This window comes from Onychostoma macrolepis, chromosome 01 (assembly GCF_012432095.1).
Source record: "Onychostoma macrolepis isolate SWU-2019 chromosome 01, ASM1243209v1, whole genome shotgun sequence".
Lineage (NCBI taxonomy): Eukaryota > Metazoa > Chordata > Actinopteri > Cypriniformes > Cyprinidae > Onychostoma > Onychostoma macrolepis.
In genome coordinates, this window is record NC_081155.1 from 5,197,384 (window position 1) to 5,216,766 (window position 19,383).

The 19,383-nt window shown below is 37.3% G+C and overlaps 3 protein-coding genes across 5 annotated transcripts in view; all 3 read right to left on the bottom strand.

Annotated features, from left to right (window-relative positions):
- Positions 1-19,383, bottom strand: part of LOC131547023 (NACHT, LRR and PYD domains-containing protein 12-like) — a 41,011-nt gene that overhangs the window by 2,750 nt on the left and 18,878 nt on the right. Inside the window, exons 3-5 of the mRNA XM_058787258.1 lie at positions 2,662-3,017; positions 2,204-2,245; positions 266-2,051 (exon numbers count right to left, since the gene is read on the bottom strand). Coding sequence (XP_058643241.1) covers positions 266-2,051; positions 2,204-2,245; positions 2,662-2,926 — 2,093 coding nt within the window. The 5' untranslated portion in view covers positions 2,927-3,017. The remainder of the gene's footprint in view (positions 1-265; positions 2,052-2,203; positions 2,246-2,661; positions 3,018-19,383) is intronic.
- Positions 5,296-11,467, bottom strand: LOC131547079 (polymeric immunoglobulin receptor-like). Of its 2 annotated transcripts, none has more exons than XM_058787362.1 (6): positions 10,914-11,467; positions 10,697-10,792; positions 7,584-7,798; positions 7,159-7,491; positions 5,790-6,107; positions 5,296-5,718 (listed from the first exon to the last, which is right to left on the bottom strand). In XM_058787362.1, the coding sequence occupies exons 3-6, from the start codon at positions 7,639-7,641 to the stop codon at positions 5,687-5,689; spliced, it is 741 nt and encodes a 246-aa protein (XP_058643345.1). In that variant the 5' UTR covers positions 7,642-7,798; positions 10,697-10,792; positions 10,914-11,467; the 3' UTR covers positions 5,296-5,686. The 2 variants fall into 2 exon arrangements, with proteins under 2 accessions (XP_058643345.1, XP_058643353.1); XM_058787370.1 differs by having other exon boundaries at positions 5,296-5,723.
- Positions 11,812-13,308, bottom strand: LOC131547113 (CMRF35-like molecule 5). Of its 2 annotated transcripts, none has more exons than XM_058787416.1 (3): positions 13,263-13,308; positions 12,383-12,596; positions 11,812-12,290 (listed from the first exon to the last, which is right to left on the bottom strand). In XM_058787416.1, exons 2-3 carry the CDS (start codon positions 12,438-12,440, stop codon positions 11,953-11,955), a joined length of 396 nt encoding a protein of 131 aa, XP_058643399.1. In that variant the 5' UTR covers positions 12,441-12,596; positions 13,263-13,308; the 3' UTR covers positions 11,812-11,952. The 2 variants fall into 2 exon arrangements, with proteins under 2 accessions (XP_058643399.1, XP_058643408.1); XM_058787425.1 differs by having other exon boundaries at positions 12,383-12,644; positions 13,263-13,293.

Consider the following 19,383-nt stretch of genomic DNA (forward strand, 5'->3'; position numbering starts at 1 on the left):
GTGAAGCATAGTTTTTAAATACATAGTTTTCAAGATTTTCTAAGTTTAGGTTTGTTGTGTTACATTTTTAAAAAGATGCAGATTTGTTCTGTTGTTAAAATAATGTGCAGGTCTGATACTGTAAACTCTTGCAAGTATTTAAGCTTTTTGTAGAGTTCCAACATTTTTGTGCAGCATATTGCGTTATTTTTTATATATTATTTTGCTTTATTCTGATCTATTTTTTGAAACTTTGTACAGGAAAAATCTGTGTGTTTATACTTACAGGGCTTTTCTGCAGCATCTCACGGCTGGGACCAGTCTCCTGCATCCTGCATATGTTGTGTTGAACATCTTCGGGCTGAAGTCATCCAGCACCTCGCCTGACATCAGGAGCACATAGACCAGTGCTGAGCAGTTGGAGTTGGACACCGCTTTCGGCTGGCTGCTCTCTGACCTCAGATATTTCATGATTTGTTGGTACAGGGTCCTGTCCTGCAGCTCCAGGATGCAGAAGAAGTGGTTGATGGATTTATTTGGGCACTTGTCATTGTTTTGCAGTTGCTTGATGTATTGGATTGTTTTATTGATGCAGTTTTTACTGTTCAGTGTTTCGTCTAGCAAGCCGATGAGGAGTTTCTGATTGGACTCGAGAGAAATGCCCAGCAAGAACCGCAAAAAGAGATCGAAATGTCCTCGGTCACTCTCCTTCGCTTTATCGATTGCCTTCCGCAGCAGAACGTACAGCAGTTCTTTCTTATTAGGATGCGAATTCTCCAGGAAGAACTTCAGCTCGTCCATGTCCAGCTTCAAATAGCAGAGGAACACATGCAATGCAGCGAGAAACTCCTGCACACTCAAATGTATAAAGTAATACACCTTCATCTCATGCAGAACAGAATCTTTCTTGAAAATTTCAGCGCACAATCCTGTGGACTCCTCGTTTGCATCAATGCCACACGCTTTCAGATCCTTCTCATAGAACATGACATTATCCTCCTTCAGTTGTTCAAATGCAAGTTTAGCCAACTTGGCGATCATGTCTTTGTTTGAACTCAAAAGCTTTGTACGATCTCTTTCCTGTTTCTTCTCATACTTCTGGTTCTTCATGTTCATCTGTATCAGAAGGAAATGGATGTACATTTCTGTGAGGGTCGAAGGAATGTCCTGCCCCTCATTTTTGATAAGAATATCCTGAAGAACAGTGGCCGTGATCCAGCAGAAGACAGGGATGTGGCACATGATGTAGAGACTACGAGATGTCCTGATGTGCGAGATTATTCTGGAGGCTTGAGCTTCATCTACAATCCGTTTTCTAAAATACTCCTCCTTCTGCTGATCGGTGAATCCGCGCACCTCCGTAAACAATCCTACATACTCAGGAGGGATCAGATTGGCTGCTGCTGGTCGTGACGTCACCCAGACAAGAGCCGATGGAAGCAGTTTCCCTATAACTAGGCTTGTAAATAAAACATCAACAGATGACCGCGCATTGACACATTTTACTAATTTACAATCAAAGTCCAATTCCAGGCGACTCTCGTCAAGTCCATCAAAGATAAATGCCAGTTTGCATTTTTTATAAAACTTGGTGTTTTCCACATCATTCAAATCAGGATAAAATTCCAACAGAAGCTCATGGAGACTGATCTCTGTATCATCTTTAATCAAGTTCATCTCTCTGAATGGGAGCACAAACACACAGTCTACATGCCGATTGGCTTTTCCTTCGGCCCAGTCCAGGATGAACTTGTGCACAGAGAACGTCTTTCCGATGCCAGCGATGCCTTTGGTCAGCACAATATTTCCCTCCTCTTTTTGCTTCAGTAAACAGAATATGTCATTGCAGTCGATCGGTGTGTCCTCAAATTTGGGAGTTTTCAAAGCTCGGTCAAACTTCAGAACCTCATGTTCATCATAGACGTCTGTAATGTCCCCTTCAGTGATGAAGAGTTCAGTGAAAACTTTGCTGAGGTGTGTTTTGTTGTCCTTTTTGCCCTCAAACACGCGACCCATTTTGGCCTTTATGTTGTCTTTGTGACTTTCCAGGATTTTTTGCAAGATGTCATCCTCTAGAATAAATCAAAAACACAAGAACTGTTGTGACTTCAGCCTAAAATTACTGATATGTTGGGAATCATAACTTGTAGACATTTAAAAATGGATCTAAATACAAGTTATAACTATTATAAGCTGAATGAAGAAGTGACTATTGTTTTTGAACCTTGTTTCTGAGACATCTGTCCTTTGGGTGGATTTTGGGGCCCTTTTGAGTAAGCATCAGAAAAAAGACAGAAAAATACACATATATTAAACACAAATCGTTTAGCTATATTTATTCAAACCACTATTTGGTGGTTGTAACACATTACAACACGTTTGCTAGATAAATAAGCAACCTGGTCTCAAAAATTACATCCCAAAGTAAGTGACCCTTGGAGAATTGGGAAAATAATAATACAGAATATAAAAAAAATATATATATATATATATATATATATATATATATATATATATATATATATATTATATATTTAAATTAAAACAGGTGTTTTGGATATAGGGGAAAAAATAAAACCTGTGACTTCCGAAATCTATAAGGGAATTAAAAGACCAGAGTGGCTGATAATTAGCAAACTTGGCAACCCCGATGTTAACCATATTACAGTGGTATGATCTTACCGACAGCACCAGTGGCTGAGTTGAAGCTGATGATTACTGAGCCTTGGATGACATTTCCAGTGAGTACAGGAGCGTTTACAGTTGCACCTGATTCAGCATTCAGATCAACACTGACTGAAGTTTGAGAGGGGCTAATCATCTGCATTGACTCATCCTCTCCATCCGCCTTCTTTTCATCAGCCGTAACTGCACTTTTATGTCTCTTTGGTTTGTTTTTATCCAACTCATCCACTGCTTCCAAAAGCTGCTCTGGAACAGATGCCATCTTGTCTACCTTGGTCTTGTATCCACGTTATTTTTCAATGCGGTAGCAAGCTGTTTTCTTGTAATGTGTAAGACTTCCGGATCATTAGCTACTATAGGAAAATAACGAGTAAAATTGCAGTAGAATCATTCTTTGGATACGGTAACATTTCAACTTGATTATACAGTATAATGCCATAATCATTTCTGAAGGATTTTAAAAGCATGATAAAATACAAACATTTTGAACTACTGTCCCATTTAAACACAAAGAGAGACATCAAGAATCAGTGTATGAATCTCAACAATGGTGACAATCAAAAGCTTCATGCTGCAGTGCATGCTGAGTACCTAGTCTCTGTGCAGTGAGTGCACTTTGACCTCACATTAGTATGAGCACACAGTGAGGGCGCTGTGAGGTTACACTTTTAGCTCACTGTTACCTCACATTGTGACCTCATCACGAGTATCCTGTGAGCTCATGGTGACATCACTGTGAGATCAAATTGTTGACTGGGTCAGGCATTAATGACCTTCTATTATTTACTTTTTTGTTTTGTTTTTGTTTTCCAGATTTAGACACCTTTTTTTTCTCAACCCCATAATGGACAAAAAGGTATTGGTTTAAAAATGATTTTACACAGATCTTGCAATAAAACAAACATTTAACTACTGCTCATGTGCCCCTCATAGTAATTTAATGATAACAAATGTAACATTTATCATAATTTTCAAATTTTTCAGGACTAGTATATGTTTTGTGCATACATAAATTGTCTATCGCTATTTTTGTAAAAAAAATAAATAAATAAATAATTTAGAAGTTTAACTAAAACCACAAATTTAACGTCAGATGGTGATCAGCAAGAAATGATTTCATTCTTAATTGTCTTCCCTATATTTTTTCCAAAAATATTAATGTGACAAGGTGTGACGGGGTTGAAGACTGTAACATGTTTGAAGGGATACATTGCCTTCAATTTTAATTTTCGGTTTTGGTTATCAGACTGTGTCACTTTAGCTACGATTTGGAAAGCACATATAACTATAAATTATCTAGATCACCCACTCCATCAGTATTTCATTCCCATTCCATCTGGCCATAGGTATAGATTACCTATGTGCAGGAAGACTGACTATAGTAAGATTTTTGTTCCTACAGCTATATGTGCCTTAAATACATGAGAAATCTTGCAGCATTTGTTGTGATTTTTTGTGATGGGGTTGTGGTTTTTCACTCAAAATGGACACTGCTCCTTATAGTGTACGAGAGTAGACCATATATGGCAGCAATAAAATAAGTACATTGTATATACTTATGGATTCAAATAAAATGTTGAAAAATAATCATTTTCCATCTTAATTTTATGTGACGGGGTTGAGTTAAACCTGACAGCACCCTCCCTGACTATAATATGCTTCAAAAATATGAATAAAAAGTATGATACTACTAACCATTTTCTACACTATTAAATATACATGAATAATGTAAATGATGCCACATATGAGTGGGGACTAAATTATTATGGGCATCATATTATGGGCATAGAATGGTTATTGTGACAGGATTGAGTTCAGACTAAGGGGCACAACTTTGTCTGTAGTTTATTATTATTATTATTATTATTATAAAATGTCTAGAAAAGTATTTTTCACAAGAAAGGAACACAAATGAATGTTTACATTATTGGCAAAATCACAGACACTATGCACATTTTGTTAGCCTAATAATTTTCAAAGTAGGCTACAAACTCAGGGACATGACAAAATGCTCGGTTTAAGATATAAGACATTACTTCATCTTAAAAACAAAACAAAAACACACCAGAGTAAAAACAAATGGTTTAAGACTGGAAATAATGATTAGATCCACAAACAAGTGATTTAGTTAACTCAAACAGACACATGATGGAGCTCACTTCTCTAGTTTCTCCATTGGGCAGATTCGGGCCATGAATAACATCTTTGGGCTGCGTTCCTGTTTTTTGACACATGAATTTTTGGATTTGTGACCAGACCTTTCTTTTGACACAACATGCTGCTTAGTGACACTGAAGTCCAGTTTGACTATGAAAATACCGTGATTCACTATGGCAAATGAGAATAAAAATGGTTGCTGTGAGAAAGACAGTTACCTTCTTTCTTCTGCCTCCATCTTAAGTAAATGAACAATGAGAATCCAAGCCCTGTCAGTATCCCAATGACCACCATCATGATGATTGGTGTGAAACCTTACAAAACAAACAACAACATCTAGTAAATGTCTCTAAATGTCCTGTTTTACATGCAACTTGAGAAACAAATGCTTCTAGACATTCAGTTTCTCAGAATTTATCGCACCTTGTTGTGGTTTTGGTGACCTTGCATTAGCAGATGATGAGAAAACATTAACACTGATGATGCTGATGATGGTGGTGGTAATGATGATGAAGATGTGTTGGTTTTGTCAGATGCAGTATCTGCTGTCACTGGTTTTCTGGTGTGGAATGAAGCTGTTGTTGTTGTTGGTTTAGATGGCATCATCTCTGATGTAACTGACACAAATAATCATTGGGTTTAATGCATGACAGCCCATGCAGCTATTTCTAGATATGATGACAACAGAAACTATTTAAGATGCTTTTTATATACTGAGCATGCATTTCAGAATAAATATACAGAGTTTCATTTCTATGGTCAGTGGCAAAAGGTCATGTGACACTTGTACTTCCCCCTGACACAGCTGTTATTGACGCTTCACTGATGTCGAGGGTGTGGAGGAAACTCAGCAGCTCTCGTGTGATCAGTGATGTGTGTTCAGCATCTTCACTACTTCTATACTAAGAACAAATGATTTAGTTTTTTATGTCTCTAAACATAATATTAAATGTCTGATGTCATCTTACCAGCAGAAATGTTCAGATCAATGACTGAAATCCACTTGTTCTTGTGCTGTTGTCTTCTCTGTACAGCTCCACACCAGTATATCCCAGAATCCTCTTCTGTCAGATCAGTGATGTTCACAGTGAAAACTCCTGCAGATGCATCATCTCTCAGAGAGAATCGTCCATTTCTGTTGTTCTCTGATGAAACTTTGATAGCTGATTTCTCACAGAGAGACGTGCTGCTTTCTTTACAGATGAATTTGACATCATTCTTCAGTTCACTTTCATAATGACATATAATATTCAGATGCTCTCCAGTCACACCAGACACTCGGGACACTAAATCAGAGCATTAAAAATAATTAAGTATGTACAATGCCAATATTGGTGGTTTAATCAGAAACTAGTCAGAATATAATGTCAGCTCTTTCTGCTTTACATTCATTGACACTGTTTTCACTGGCTGCTCCGCTCAGAAACACTGATAATGTCATGAATGTAAAATGAAAAAGACCTTGACCTTTAGAATCACTAAATGTCAACCGATACTGCAACTCTTTGAAAAGCTGCTAAATGTAAGTGATTTTAAAGAATATAAGGCTGATGGCTGAAATATATATTTTAAAAACAAATAAGTCTGAGAGTTTGAGTTGTGTAGTTATTCTTTCTGTTTTTGAATTAAAGGTGCTGTATGTAGGATTTTGACTCTACTAAAGCATACAAATACTATAATATGTTACGCAGATATTTAAGAAACATGCTAAGTTAACATACTTGTTTATCTGAAAAACAATGCTACAGTCAGTTATTCTCCTTTGAAAATGTGCATTCCGGCCCGGATTGTCTGTGTTTGTTATGGTTTGTGAAACCCGCCCACTGCCAGTTTACCCAATTGTATTTCGGCACCGCGGGTTGCCAGTTGGCGGAAAACACATCGTATTTAATTTAATTAATCATCATGTGCGCTCGTTCCTGTTGATGTCGTTAATCTGGCAACCTGCGTGTGCGTCAAGTCTGAGGAGGAGGGGCCGGGTGAAAAAAACCATCTCCAATATTTTTAATTTGGACTGCAATACCTAGTTCAACCACTCGGTGTCAATCCTACATACAGCACCTTTAACTCTTTCTTCTCAAAGAAACTGAATGTCATGTGACAGGAAGTGATGCGGGTCAGTATTTTTGTTGTGTGTGGTGTGAACACTGTTCACCATCTGCAGAGGATACTGTGGTTTCTGATATCTTGTTACATCTTTCAGCACATACAACACTGGCATACATGCAAACAGACCGCTGACATATTACTTTAGAGTATTTTAATTTGGTTCATATATATTTTACACCATTTCTATGTGCACTGAAGTAATAACACATACAGTATATTCTGACTTACCCTGTTTAATTTCCAGATGAATCTGTGTAAAGTCATCTAAATTTCCCCGCCCTGTCTCTATTCCACACCAGTATTTGCCTCGATCCTCTGTTCTCAGATCAGTGATGGTGACGGTGAAGATCTGAGCTGATTTGTTGTCATTCAGAGAGAATCTCTCGTCTTTAGCTGCTGATTCAGATTCAACAACTTTATCTTTAAGCACTCTTAGACATTCTCCTCTGCAGAGATACTTCTTCTTTTCTTCATATCTAGACTCATATGGACACCGTATCTCAACTTTCCCTCTTTCATGTGCAGTGAAAGTCAAGATCTCACTCGTCTCACATGCCAAGACTATAAAAACATGAAGAGAGAGAAACAGCTCAGTGCAAACACGGACCTGATTGAGAACAGACAGACTGTTAGAGAGACAGAATAACTCTCACCTGACATGAGGAGCAGCAGGTTAAAGATGAGGAGTTTATCGTCACAGATCTGGATCATTTTGCTTTATCTGTGTGGAGCTGGGGGTCTCTATTAATAAAGAGCTCAAGCTCTCTCTCTCTGTGTCTCTCTCTCTCGCTCGCTCCTCCTCTCTATGAAATAGGCCTACAGTGTCTGTAGCAGGAGCTCCCTCTATCTCCCTCTATAGTCGCTGACACTGATCATAGCCAAGAGACATAAGCAAATGCATTGTACAGTGTGTAACCTGCATATGAGACCACTTGGTGTCAGTATGGTCCAGTTATTACTTTGACATTGTATACTACCAAAGTGCATATTTATTCATTCATTCATATAATTGATCATGCAAATATGACTTCTGAATTAAAAGTTACCTTTATGATTATTGTTTAATTCAATTTGCATATTATCTCTTCATGTGGAGTTTATTGGAAAAAGTGAGACAATTCCATAGTGTACAGATGCTTGTACCTTCACTTATATAAGCCTACAAACATGCTTGTCGTATAGGGTATGGGGGGCAAGTCTCTTTTAAAACCATAATTTTCATTTATGGAATAATGAGATTAGAAGACCAAACTCTGTGCAAAATAAACTTGGATGAACAACAGTTCAATATTTCCTCAAATAGCAGTCATCGGGGTCCAAGCTCCAATGGCTGTAGATGAGGCGATAATTGGCATATATCTTTCCAAATGCAATGGTGTACTTTCTCACAGCAGCATAATATGTTTTGAAGCAGTGAATTGGAGCACGTCTCAAAATGCGAAACGTGTTTTCTGTAAAGGAGTCAGTTACGTCATAATTCTGTCGAAATGTTTTGAAATTTTAATGGTTCAGCCCAAGGGTTCGATCATCTCTGTGAATCCATGAACCAGTGTTCATGGTTTTATCGGGTCTCGTATCAATTTTATACATGCATAGACATTTTAATGGCACAACTGCATAATGAAAAGGAAGATTAGCAGTTAATAGTCTCTGATTGGTCTGTTTAACCAAGCCCCAACAAATCAATAAAACCACTTCTGATAGCAAAACTCATAGTACATTTTCAGGACTAACAGACACATTTTCGGCGAACCCGTGTATGAACAGATCCGGATGGGACATCTACTGTCTGTCATGTAATACTGTGCAAGAGAGATGCTCTGTCCTGAACATTTGCATGTTTAGCGAGTGTTACGGGTTTTGTGTGATGTCAGCAACATACTCAAATCTGCATGTTTGAAGGTTTTGTGTCACTTGGTGCTTTCCCTGATAGCACACGTACATCATGGAGACGTCTATTTGACGTCTGCTTTTTATGTGTTTGCTCATCTGCAATACGTCTATAGGACGTTTCCTATCAGGTGTCAAATAGATGTTTATTAGATGTCTTTAAGATGTTTATGGTTTAGAATGTATGTAAAACTGACATCTGAAAGACCGTCTGTCAGACGTTTGTAGACAGCAGATGCTTTCCAGATCAAGAGATCTTTAACAGACATTTTGCAGACGTACTATCTGGGTTCTGTTTGCACTCGGAATATGGAAATTCAGAGTTTCCAGTAGGAGCTTTTAACTGGAACGCCCTCCCAAGTCAAAGTTCCGACTCGGAATCTCTGAGGAATCGCAACAACCCCAACTTCAGAATCCAGTATGGCTGCTCTGTGCATCAACAAAAGAGAAACAGTAGTAATATATTGTTTATTAGTGCTTTGTGTGTGTCTCAATAAACAGTGGTGCACACGGTGCTATCCAATCTCTATTTGTGGACATGATACTATGGCATTATCGTTGCAAAATAAAAAATTTTAATGGTGTTTTCAATCGACCGGCATTGCTAACAATGGACATGTCCATCTTGGATTTCTGATTTCACTACAAGAACACAGTCCACTTGTCATTACCAGATCCGACTTCTGAGGTAAATGGAATGCAGCTAAAGCCTTCCGCCGGAGCTGTTCTCGCCATTTTTTTGGTCTGTGGGCGACTCAAATTCTTCTTAACTCAAGATTAAAAACAGTCTGGTGGATGAACTTGTGCCTCAGCTGGACTTTTGTTGTGGCAGATATGATAAGATTTTACAGCTTTATTTACGTCACCATCTTTTATATTACTTTAGCCACTGTCATGGTTACAGATGATAAGGGTTTGAACTCGGTTACTCATTCATTAGAGAGGCTATTGCGTGTCCAGGACATTTTTAGACTCAAACCAGTAAGTAAATGTGGTTGACAATCTCAAAAACTCACAGTGTGAACATAGCAATATTATTCTATATTCCTATATTTTATTTAACCAGACAAAATAATAGTATTACTTTATTTTAAGTGGACAGCCAGATTTATAAACAACTTGACAAATATGTTTAGGAAACGTTTGCTTTCTCCACTTGTTCTTCACAATGTACTTGGTTTGGTTTATTGTTTTACAAGACTCGAAGGCTCATTGACATGGAATAAACAAAAGTCCATCAGATTCAGATCTGTAACCAAACAGTATAACTGTTAATCAACCTGGTGTCCATGAATCGTCACAGTCTTTTATGGACTAAGAGTTGCAGAGTCGCTTGTTTCCGGCCCGTCTGAAGTCCTGTCTGAATAGTTTGTATTTTGAAATATGATGGTGGAATAGGCGAGATTATTATAGGAGTCACGTTCATCAAATACAGGAAGGGCCAAACTGTAGCCAGAAAGGTCATCTGTGCAAATGATCTCTTCGTAATGACAGACAGTATGTGTGGCCAACAAAACACACTCCAGTGTAAAAACACACTGGAGATAAGCAACAGTTTGGTCAATAGAGGTAAAGATGAATCCACAAATAAGTGATTAGAGAGAGTGACAGAGATTAAGATCGACCTCAAACAGACACATGACGAAACTCACTTCTTTAGTGGGCAGATTTTCAGCCAAGACATGAACGTCACCTCTCAGCCGCACTGCTGTTTTGTGGCACCAGATTGAGATAAAATGTATTAAAGGCCTTTAATTTGACAAGATGTCCAGTTATGAAAATGCCATAGTGTGGCAAATGAAGAATGATAAAATAGTCTACCCTTCAACATTTAATATAATGTGTGTGTCTGAGAAAGTGAAAGATAGTGTGTTACCTTCTTTCTTTTGTGTGCATCTGAAGAAAATAAACACTAGGAATCCAAACACCATCAATATCCCCATAACTGACAGCATAATGATTGATGTGAAACCTTGAAAAACAGACAAAAACCTCTAATAAATGACTCAAAATGTCCTGTTTTTAACGAAACTTGAGAAACAAATGTCCGTGCACATTTAATCAGACACTTTGAGCAACAGAATCAATTGTACCAGGTTGTGGTTTCGGCGACGCTGCATCCGCAGTCTTTGAGAAAAACATTATCACTGATGATGAAGATGTGATGGGTCTGTTGGATGCAGTATTTGTTGCTGCTGGTTTGCTGGTGTAATATGATGATGTTGTTGGTTTAGGTGGCATCCTCTCTGATGCGACTGAGACACAATCATTAGGTTTAATTCATGATGTCACATTTACATCATTTATAAATGATAGCATCCACATAATCTGTGTGACAGTCCATAGTTTATACAGTTATTGCAGATATTGTGGGAATAAAAAAATACTTCAGATTGTATAAGCAATGCTTTTGTATATTTCAATAGAAATAAATATATGCAGTTTCATTTTCTAGTGGCACAAGGTCATGTTACCACTTTAGTGAACTTCCCCTGTGACTTAGCTGTTATTAACCCTTCACTGATGTCTGGGGTGTGGAGGAAATACAGCGGTCTCTGTGTGACCAGCAATGTTTGTTCAATACAGTCTTATAGCCCGATACAAACAAATTGTTATTTAGGTAACTGATTTTACAATGTGATTCTGCTTTTAAATAAAAGATACAACTTGGTGATGCTGTCTTGAAATGTTCAGATCAGTGACTGAAATCCACTTGTTCTTGCGCGCTTGTCTTCTCTGTACAGCTCCACACCAGTATATCCCAGAATCCTCTTCTGTCAGATCAGTGATGTTCACAGTGAAAACTCCTGCAGATGCATCATCTCTCAGAGAGAATCGTCCATTACTGTTGTTCTCTGATGAAACTTTGGTAGCTGATTTCTCACAGATGGACGTGCTGCTTCCTTTACAGATGAATTTAACATTGTCTTTCAGTTCACTTTTATAATGACAGGTAATGACAGTCACACCAGACACTCGGGACACTAAATCAGAGCATAAATGAGAGATTTAAGTATCTCAGAGTCTCATTACTGGACTTCAGAACTGTCCTCCATCCTCAGTGTCTACTGTTTTATTACAGTATACACCATGTTTTATTAGTGTAATTCATATCAACTATTTTTACTGTGTTCAGCACTGGCTGCTCTGCTTACAAGCAGTGATCATGTAATAAATATCAGACACTATCGTCTTAACTCCACACCAGTATTGGCCTCGATCCTCTGTTCTCAGATCAGTGATGGTGACGGTGAAGATCTGGGCTGATTTATTGTCATTCAGAGAGAATCTCTCATCTTTAGCTGCTGATTCAGATTCAACAACTTTATCTTTAAGCACTCTTGGACATTCTCCTCTGCAGAGATACTTCTTATTTTCTTCATATCCAGACTCATATGGACACCGTATCTCAACTTTCCCTCTTTCATGTGCAGTGAAAGTCAAGATCTCACTCGTCTCACATGCCAAGACTATAAAAACATGAAGAGAGAGAAACAGCTCAGTGCAAACACGGACCTGATTGAGAACAGTCAGACTGTTAGAGAGACAGAATAACTCTCACCTGACATGAGGAGCAGCAGGTTAAAGATGAGGAGTTTATCGTCACAGATCTGGATCATTCTGCTTTATCTGTGTGGAGCTGGGGTCTCTATTAATAAAGAGCTCAAGCTCTCTCTCTCTGTGTCTCTCTCTCTCGCTCGCTCCTCCTCTTTATGAAATAGGCCTACAGTGTCTGTAGCAGGAGCTCCCTCTATCTCCCTCTATAGTCGCTGACACTGATTATAGCCAAGAGACATAAGCAAATGCATTGTACAGTGTGTAACCTGCATATGAGACCACTTGGTGTCAGTATGGTCCAGTTATTACTTTGACATTGTATACTACCAAAGTGCATATTTATTTTTTCTTTCATTCATATAATTGATCATGCAAATATGACTTCTGAATTAAAAGTTACCTTTATTATTATTGTTTAGTTCACTTTACAATTCCATAGTGTACAGATGGTTGTACCTTCACTTATATAGGCCTACAAACATGCTTGTCGTATAGGGTATGGGGGGGCAAGTCTCTTTTAAAACTAGGGATGTCCAGATCCGATCACGTGGTTTCAGACTCGATCGAAATCGGACGTTACCTCCCGATCAGGACTCGGATATATATGTATATATATTCTCATTAATTTTTAACACATCTATAGTTATGCGGTGGCACAGAGTTAGACCTCTTGACTCCACACAGAAACAGCAACGCCTGCGGCATGACATCACTTTGTTGCAGAGACGCTATAGACCAATTTCCTGTTAGTAAACATTGTGACTTTTTTCTGTGGGCGGAGCTTCGGTGGTGGCAGAAAGATCCCCCTGACCGCTTCACTAATGCTAGCTATGAAGTCTGTTAGCTTGTTTTTTTAACAATAACTTGAGAAATTCCGATTTTACCTGCATATGTAAGGGCTGCATACTGTCCGGTGTTGTGCCGAAATTGGTGACAGCAAATGTTCTCGCGGGAGCGCGCACGCGTTAGATCAGACGCAGAAGCCGAATGATCAGCGTCAGAGGAGACGAGCGCTGCTGTAAAAGATGTTTCATGTCTTAAGACTAAAGAAAATTAGACAAGCATCTAAATTCTTATATAGAAAAGAAATTAAATATTAATGCTGCTGTTGTCTGCGAATGTGTTACCCTACTACTAAGAATGGTTTACTTGTGATGTTATGTAAAACATATTTCTGATTATCTGATAAATGTAGGTCTTATCTTTATTCTTATTACTATGATAAAATAGTAATACGATAATAAATAAATAAATAAAACAACAGCTCATAAATCTAATTTATGTGATGTTTTTTAGGTTATCATTCACAAGGTTTGTTCCTTATTCCACCTCTAACACTGTTGAAATGTCTCAACTGTAAGTATAGTCAACTTAACTGTATAGGTAATTTCAATTTAACTTACATTAAACTGACTTAAAACTTGAGTTGAACTTCGTATAGCCTAATTTATTTAAAAAAGTTAAGAATGGCTTAACTTATTTTGATGAGTTAAAGTAATGTAAAAACATGACTTTTTCATGACTAACTGATCATACCATTTTTATTTTACATTTATGTTTGCATATTACTAAGAATTTGTTACCATTACAATTATATTTTACAGAGATTTCCTCATGAGTTTTTTTTTTTCTGCCTTTTAGAGTATTCCTAGAAAAGTTTTTATATCAATTTCACAAGTCAAATTAGAGATAAGTTATGATTGGGTTCAAATGTTTTTATATAATCTGAAAAAAAGTAGGATAAAAAGTGTATGAATAAATAGCCTAAATAAGACTTTTATGTAACTGTAAATAACTTAAAGTGTTGTCTGCTCACAGATCAACCTTTTACAAAACAAATACAGAAATACATTCTGTAGTATATAATTAATATGTTAAATGTTCACTGTCCCACATGACCTTTATGGCTTATTCATTTATTTGAAAAAAAAAAATTACGTTTACAACATGAACAAACAATAATTTAATTTCAATAAACCACTACTAACTACTAAGTTTTTCAGCATTACTGCACTTTCAGAAATGGAGGGGGTGAACGTTAACAAGATAAATGCATGTTGGGCAAAGGAATTCCTTCTCTATCTGCATTTTTCACATTGAATCTGTGATTCAGGGGGGAAACATCAGGAGGGAAAACCTGTAAGCCACACAATATAAATGTTTTAATTTCAATTCTGCTTTTTCTCTTGATGCCACATAATACCTTCACATATTATTTATATTTTTAATGAAGTACAGATTTTGAATAACAAAACTCATATAAAAACAAGGTTAATGTGTAGTTCTTGCTTTTTGTAAATGATTAAGCCAATTAATGGTAGGTGCATATCAAACAACTTTTGTTTAAATGAGAAAAATAAGAGGTGCTGACACATGCAGTACAGTTGAAGTCAAAACTTTACATACACCTTTCAGAATCTGCAAAATGTTAATTATTTTACCAAAATAAGAGGGATCATACAAAATGCATGTAATTGTTTATTTAATACTGACTTGAATACGATATTTCACTTAAAAGATGTTTACATCTAGTCCACAAGAGAAAATAATAGTTGAATTTATAAAAATGACCCCGTTCAAAAGTTTACATACACTTGATTCTTAATACTGTGTTGTTAGCTGAATGATCCACAGCTGTGTGTTTTTTTAGTTTAGCGATAGTTGTTTGTGAGTCCTTTGTTTGTCCTGAACAGTTAAACTGCCTGCTGTTCTTCAGAAAAATCCTTCATGTCCCACAAATTCTTTGGTTTTCCAGCATGTTCGTGTATTTGAACCCTTTCCAACAATGACTGTATGATTCTGAGATTCATCTTTCCACACTGAGGACAACTGAGGGACTCATATGCAGCTATTGCAGAAGGTTCAAACGCTCACTGATGCTCCAGAAGGAAAAACCATGCATTAAGAGCCAGTGCGTGAAAACTTTTTGAAATTGAAGATCAGGGTAAATTTAACTTAATTTGTCTTTTGGAAAACATATAAGTGTCTTCTGTAGCTTCTGAAGGGCAGTACTAAATGAAAAAATATGATATTTAGGCAAAACAAGAAAAATGTACTCATCTTCATTCTGTTCAAAAGTTATTCCTTCTGGAGCATCAGTGAGCGTTTGAATCTTCTGTAATAGTTACGTATGAGTCCCTCAGTTGTCCTCAGTGTGAAAATATGGATCTCAAAATCATACAGTCATTGTTGGAAAGGGTTCAAATACACAAAAATGCTGGAAAACCAAAGAATTTGTGGGATTTTTCTGAAGAACAGCAGGCAGTTTAACTGTTCAGGAGAAACAAGGGACTCACGAACAATTATCACTAAACAAACAAACAAACAAAAAACACAGCTTGGATCATTCAGGTAACAACACAGTATTAAGAATCAAGTGTATCTAAACTTTTGAACGGGGTAATTTTTATAAATGCAACCATTATTTTCTGTTGTGGACTATATGTAATCATTTTTATCTGAAATATCTTATTCAGGTCAGTACTAAATAAACAATAACATGCATTTTGTATGATCCCTCTTATTTTGGTAAAATAATTAACATTTTGCAGATTCTGAAAGATGTATGTAAAGTTTTGACTTCAACTGTAAGTCACTTTATTAAGCATTAAATAAATGGAGCTAACATTTCAGTAGCTTTAAATTTAACCTGTCAGAACCTACTGTATCTATAAATATATCAATATCTTATCAATATGCATTATTTATGTAAAATAGAAAGAAAAGGAGCTCACACATCACATGAGTCACCTTATTAAAATTGTATAGTAAGTTATTTTGAAACAGTGGTAACATTTTGATAGCTATGTGAATTTTTACTTGTCAGATTCAGTGACCCTTTCAAGTGTATAATCATATGCATTTGTAAGGAACAAACTGTAGATCTCCAACATTATTGGGCAATTACAGTAGTAATAAGAATAAAGATAAGACCTACATTTATCAGATAATCAGAAATATGTTTTACATAACATCACAAGTAAACCATTCTTAGTAGTAGGGTAACACATTCGCAGACAACAGCAGCATTAATATTTAATTTCTTTTCTATATAAGAATTTAGATGCTTGTCTAATTTTCTTTAGTCTTAAGACATGAAACATCTTTTACAGCAGCGCTCGTCTCCTCTGACGCTGATCATTCGGCTTCTGCGTCTGATCTAACGCGTGCGCGCTCCCGCGAGAACATTTGCTGAACAGCGACCCCTGGTCACAGTTTTCGCTAAGTCACCAATTTCGGCACAACACCGGGACCGCGTTATCTGAAAAGGTTAACTTTAACGGACGAAATTGGCCGACCTGTACTCACGCAAAGGATGGACATCTGACAGGATTACCTCCGCTTGAGTGATCACAACTAACTTATAGTAAAGACAAACTCACCGTGTATCTATGAAGATGTAATATATATTTCAATTTCAGCAGGCAACTATTTTTACAGATACATTATTATTCCAGCCACAATTACTCATAACAATGTATATACAATTACACATGATTAAGCATATAAATCGTCAGTTTGTTGTTTTACACACATGCACGCAGACATTATTTCATACACGACATAGTACTGAGATCCATAAGAAATCTTTAGACGCCCATAACAACAAAAGACAATACTTTATTGAACCTTTTCTGATGATTGTTTCTGTCCAGTCCACTCTTTATCTCATTTAACCACAGCTGTCGTCGTTTATTTATCTATTTTTATTTATTATTTATTTATTTATTTTGTATGGCAGTGGCAGCAGCGTTCAAATTTAAATTTGAGTCTGTCCGTTTAAACGTCTGCGTTTAGCTTCAAATGGCGTTTTTCACCACAGTATTCTATACAAAATGATCTGCATTCCGATTCTGACATCCAAAGGCACAACAGTACATTTTATCTCTTATTCTGTGTGGATCTTTCCCGTTTCACTCCGCTTGTTACTGTGTGTTTCTGCCACCTCAATGCGCGCGCAGCTGCGAGTGACGTAACTGTGACGTCTACATGAAATTGGTCTATACACACATAGGCCGTTTCTCAAACGGAAGGCTGCATCCTCCGGAGGTCGCATTTGTAGGTTAACTGAGCATTACATTTGCGAGTCATAAGCATATTACAATAATTTACACTTAACTAAGAATAATGGTCAAATTTATAATTATTAATATTCTAAAATAAGATCTTCTTTATGACGTATGCAGCCTACAAATAATATAGATATATATATATATACACAAGTTTACGCGCCCAATCCCGGGCGGCGCCATTACTCTACACAAATGCACTTCATTTCCGCCGGAAGTAGTCTGCCGGTGTAAACACAGCGATTACACAGCGATTATGATGCTAGCTTGGGAACACGGTTCTACTATTTTGACTGGAGAAGGCGTTACTCTCCCCCACCCGAATTCAGTGCAGAACTGGGAGGATAACGTGACGACGTGGCCCAGCATAACTTACAGCAAGATTTGCTCCTACTTCGTGGAATCCATGGCAATAGATGGAAAAGCAATGGACAATCTGAAAGCCTCCGAGGCATATCAATATCTGCACAGCAACAAAGTCGGTTGTGTCATGTCATACAAACATGATCGTTTTGTTTATTTAAAAGATAAATATCTCAGCATTTTAAAACCAAAATAAATTGCATTACATTATCTCTTTATGCTGTGCAATATATCAGTGTGCCTGTACTGTTTGAGTGAAAATAAAGTTTGATGTTATTTCATTTCATTTCATTATTGCACTGAACTACGATCATGAATGATAGGCCTTATGCTCCTTAGAGTGCTACAATTTCTTTTAACACAGTTCATCATTCATAGTAAGCTCATACTGCACATAAATAACACTGGATGAATTAATTGTTTTGAGGAAACTAAACAAATGGCTTCAACAAGAAAGATTGCGTGTTTAATCCCAACAGGTATTAAAAAGTAAAATACAAAAGCAGCCCACACAATTACATCACTGAAAATATTCATATATAAAAAAAATACACTGCATGCAGTATTTGTTGTGTTTATATTTAATGAACAACATGGCTGGTAGACAGGGACACAAGGCAAGATTCTAAACCTCATGAGGCACTCTGATCAGTGGACTCTTCAGGTTAACTAGGCCAGCACAGATGGTTAAGATGTTGTCCAGTTTCGGTGCCATGCTGATGGGAACGGTCTGGGATAAAATCTTAAAGACCTTCAGTCTCTGGATTGCTCTTTCCACGTGTATGCGGACATTGGCTACTCGCCTGGTGCGTGTCGTCTCCTCATTGGTCAACTGATTGCGCCTGTAGGTGAATGCAGGGATGTTCAAACTGACCCTTCTCTCATCAAGCAAGTCTCGAATGGTGAACCCACGGTCCGCCATGACCTCATCACCAGCCCTCAGATAGTCTAGGAACCCACTGTCCATGGTGATAAACTTATCGCTGCTTCTGCCAGCATAGGCATCAGATATAAACATGATTAGCCCATTAGGGGCCACAGCGACGAGATATTTCACAGTGTTGCGTGATTTGTACTGGCTGAAAGTGTCACTCCGTTCAGGTGCTTTCTCGAGTATTTGCAACAAACTACCGCACACGTCGTTCCCGAACCACTTTTCTTCATTTTGTAACGTTAATTGTTTACATCCTCTTTGTCACTGCGATATCAGTGCTTTGTCGGCACAACGGAGCTAGCTAGCGAAACTAAGCCCAGCCCGCCAGAACGGAAGTGGATTGCATCGACGGGAGGAGCTTATAAGTATATGTATAGTGTTTCATCCAAAGGCTTCTTCCTCATTCATCAAGGGTTTTCTTTGCCTTTGTCACCTTTAACATTATTTGGAACAAAATATGAATATGTACACTATATTTCAATGCATGGAATGGAGTCAAAGAATCACCTGACACAAACCGTTCACCTTCATACAGACCATGGTATAAATTAAGGTGTTACTCAAATTTTCAAGCTTGTAATGTTAACAATTGAAATTCTAAGCAGCAGTCAAGCGTGGCATAAGAAGGGTCTAATTTAT

Excerpts from the sequence above, each read along its gene's own strand:
- LOC131547113 (XM_058787416.1), bottom strand. The coding sequence starts at position 12,440 with ATGATCCAGATCTGTGACGATAAACTCCTCATCTTTAACCTGCTGCTC. Across the intron at positions 12,291-12,382 it reads CCTGCTGCTCCTCATGTCAG|TCTTGGCATGTGAGACGAGT; the intron begins GTGAGAGTTATT and ends ATGTTTTTATAG.
- LOC131547079 (XM_058787362.1), bottom strand. The coding sequence starts at position 7,641 with ATGATCCAGATCTGTGACGATAAACTCCTCATCTTTAACCTGCTGCTC. Across the intron at positions 7,492-7,583 it reads CCTGCTGCTCCTCATGTCAG|TCTTGGCATGTGAGACGAGT; the intron begins GTGAGAGTTATT and ends ATGTTTTTATAG. Across the intron at positions 6,108-7,158 it reads TCATCTGGAAATTAAACAGG|TGTCCCGAGTGTCTGGTGTG; the intron begins GTAAGTCAGAAT and ends GCTCTGATTTAG.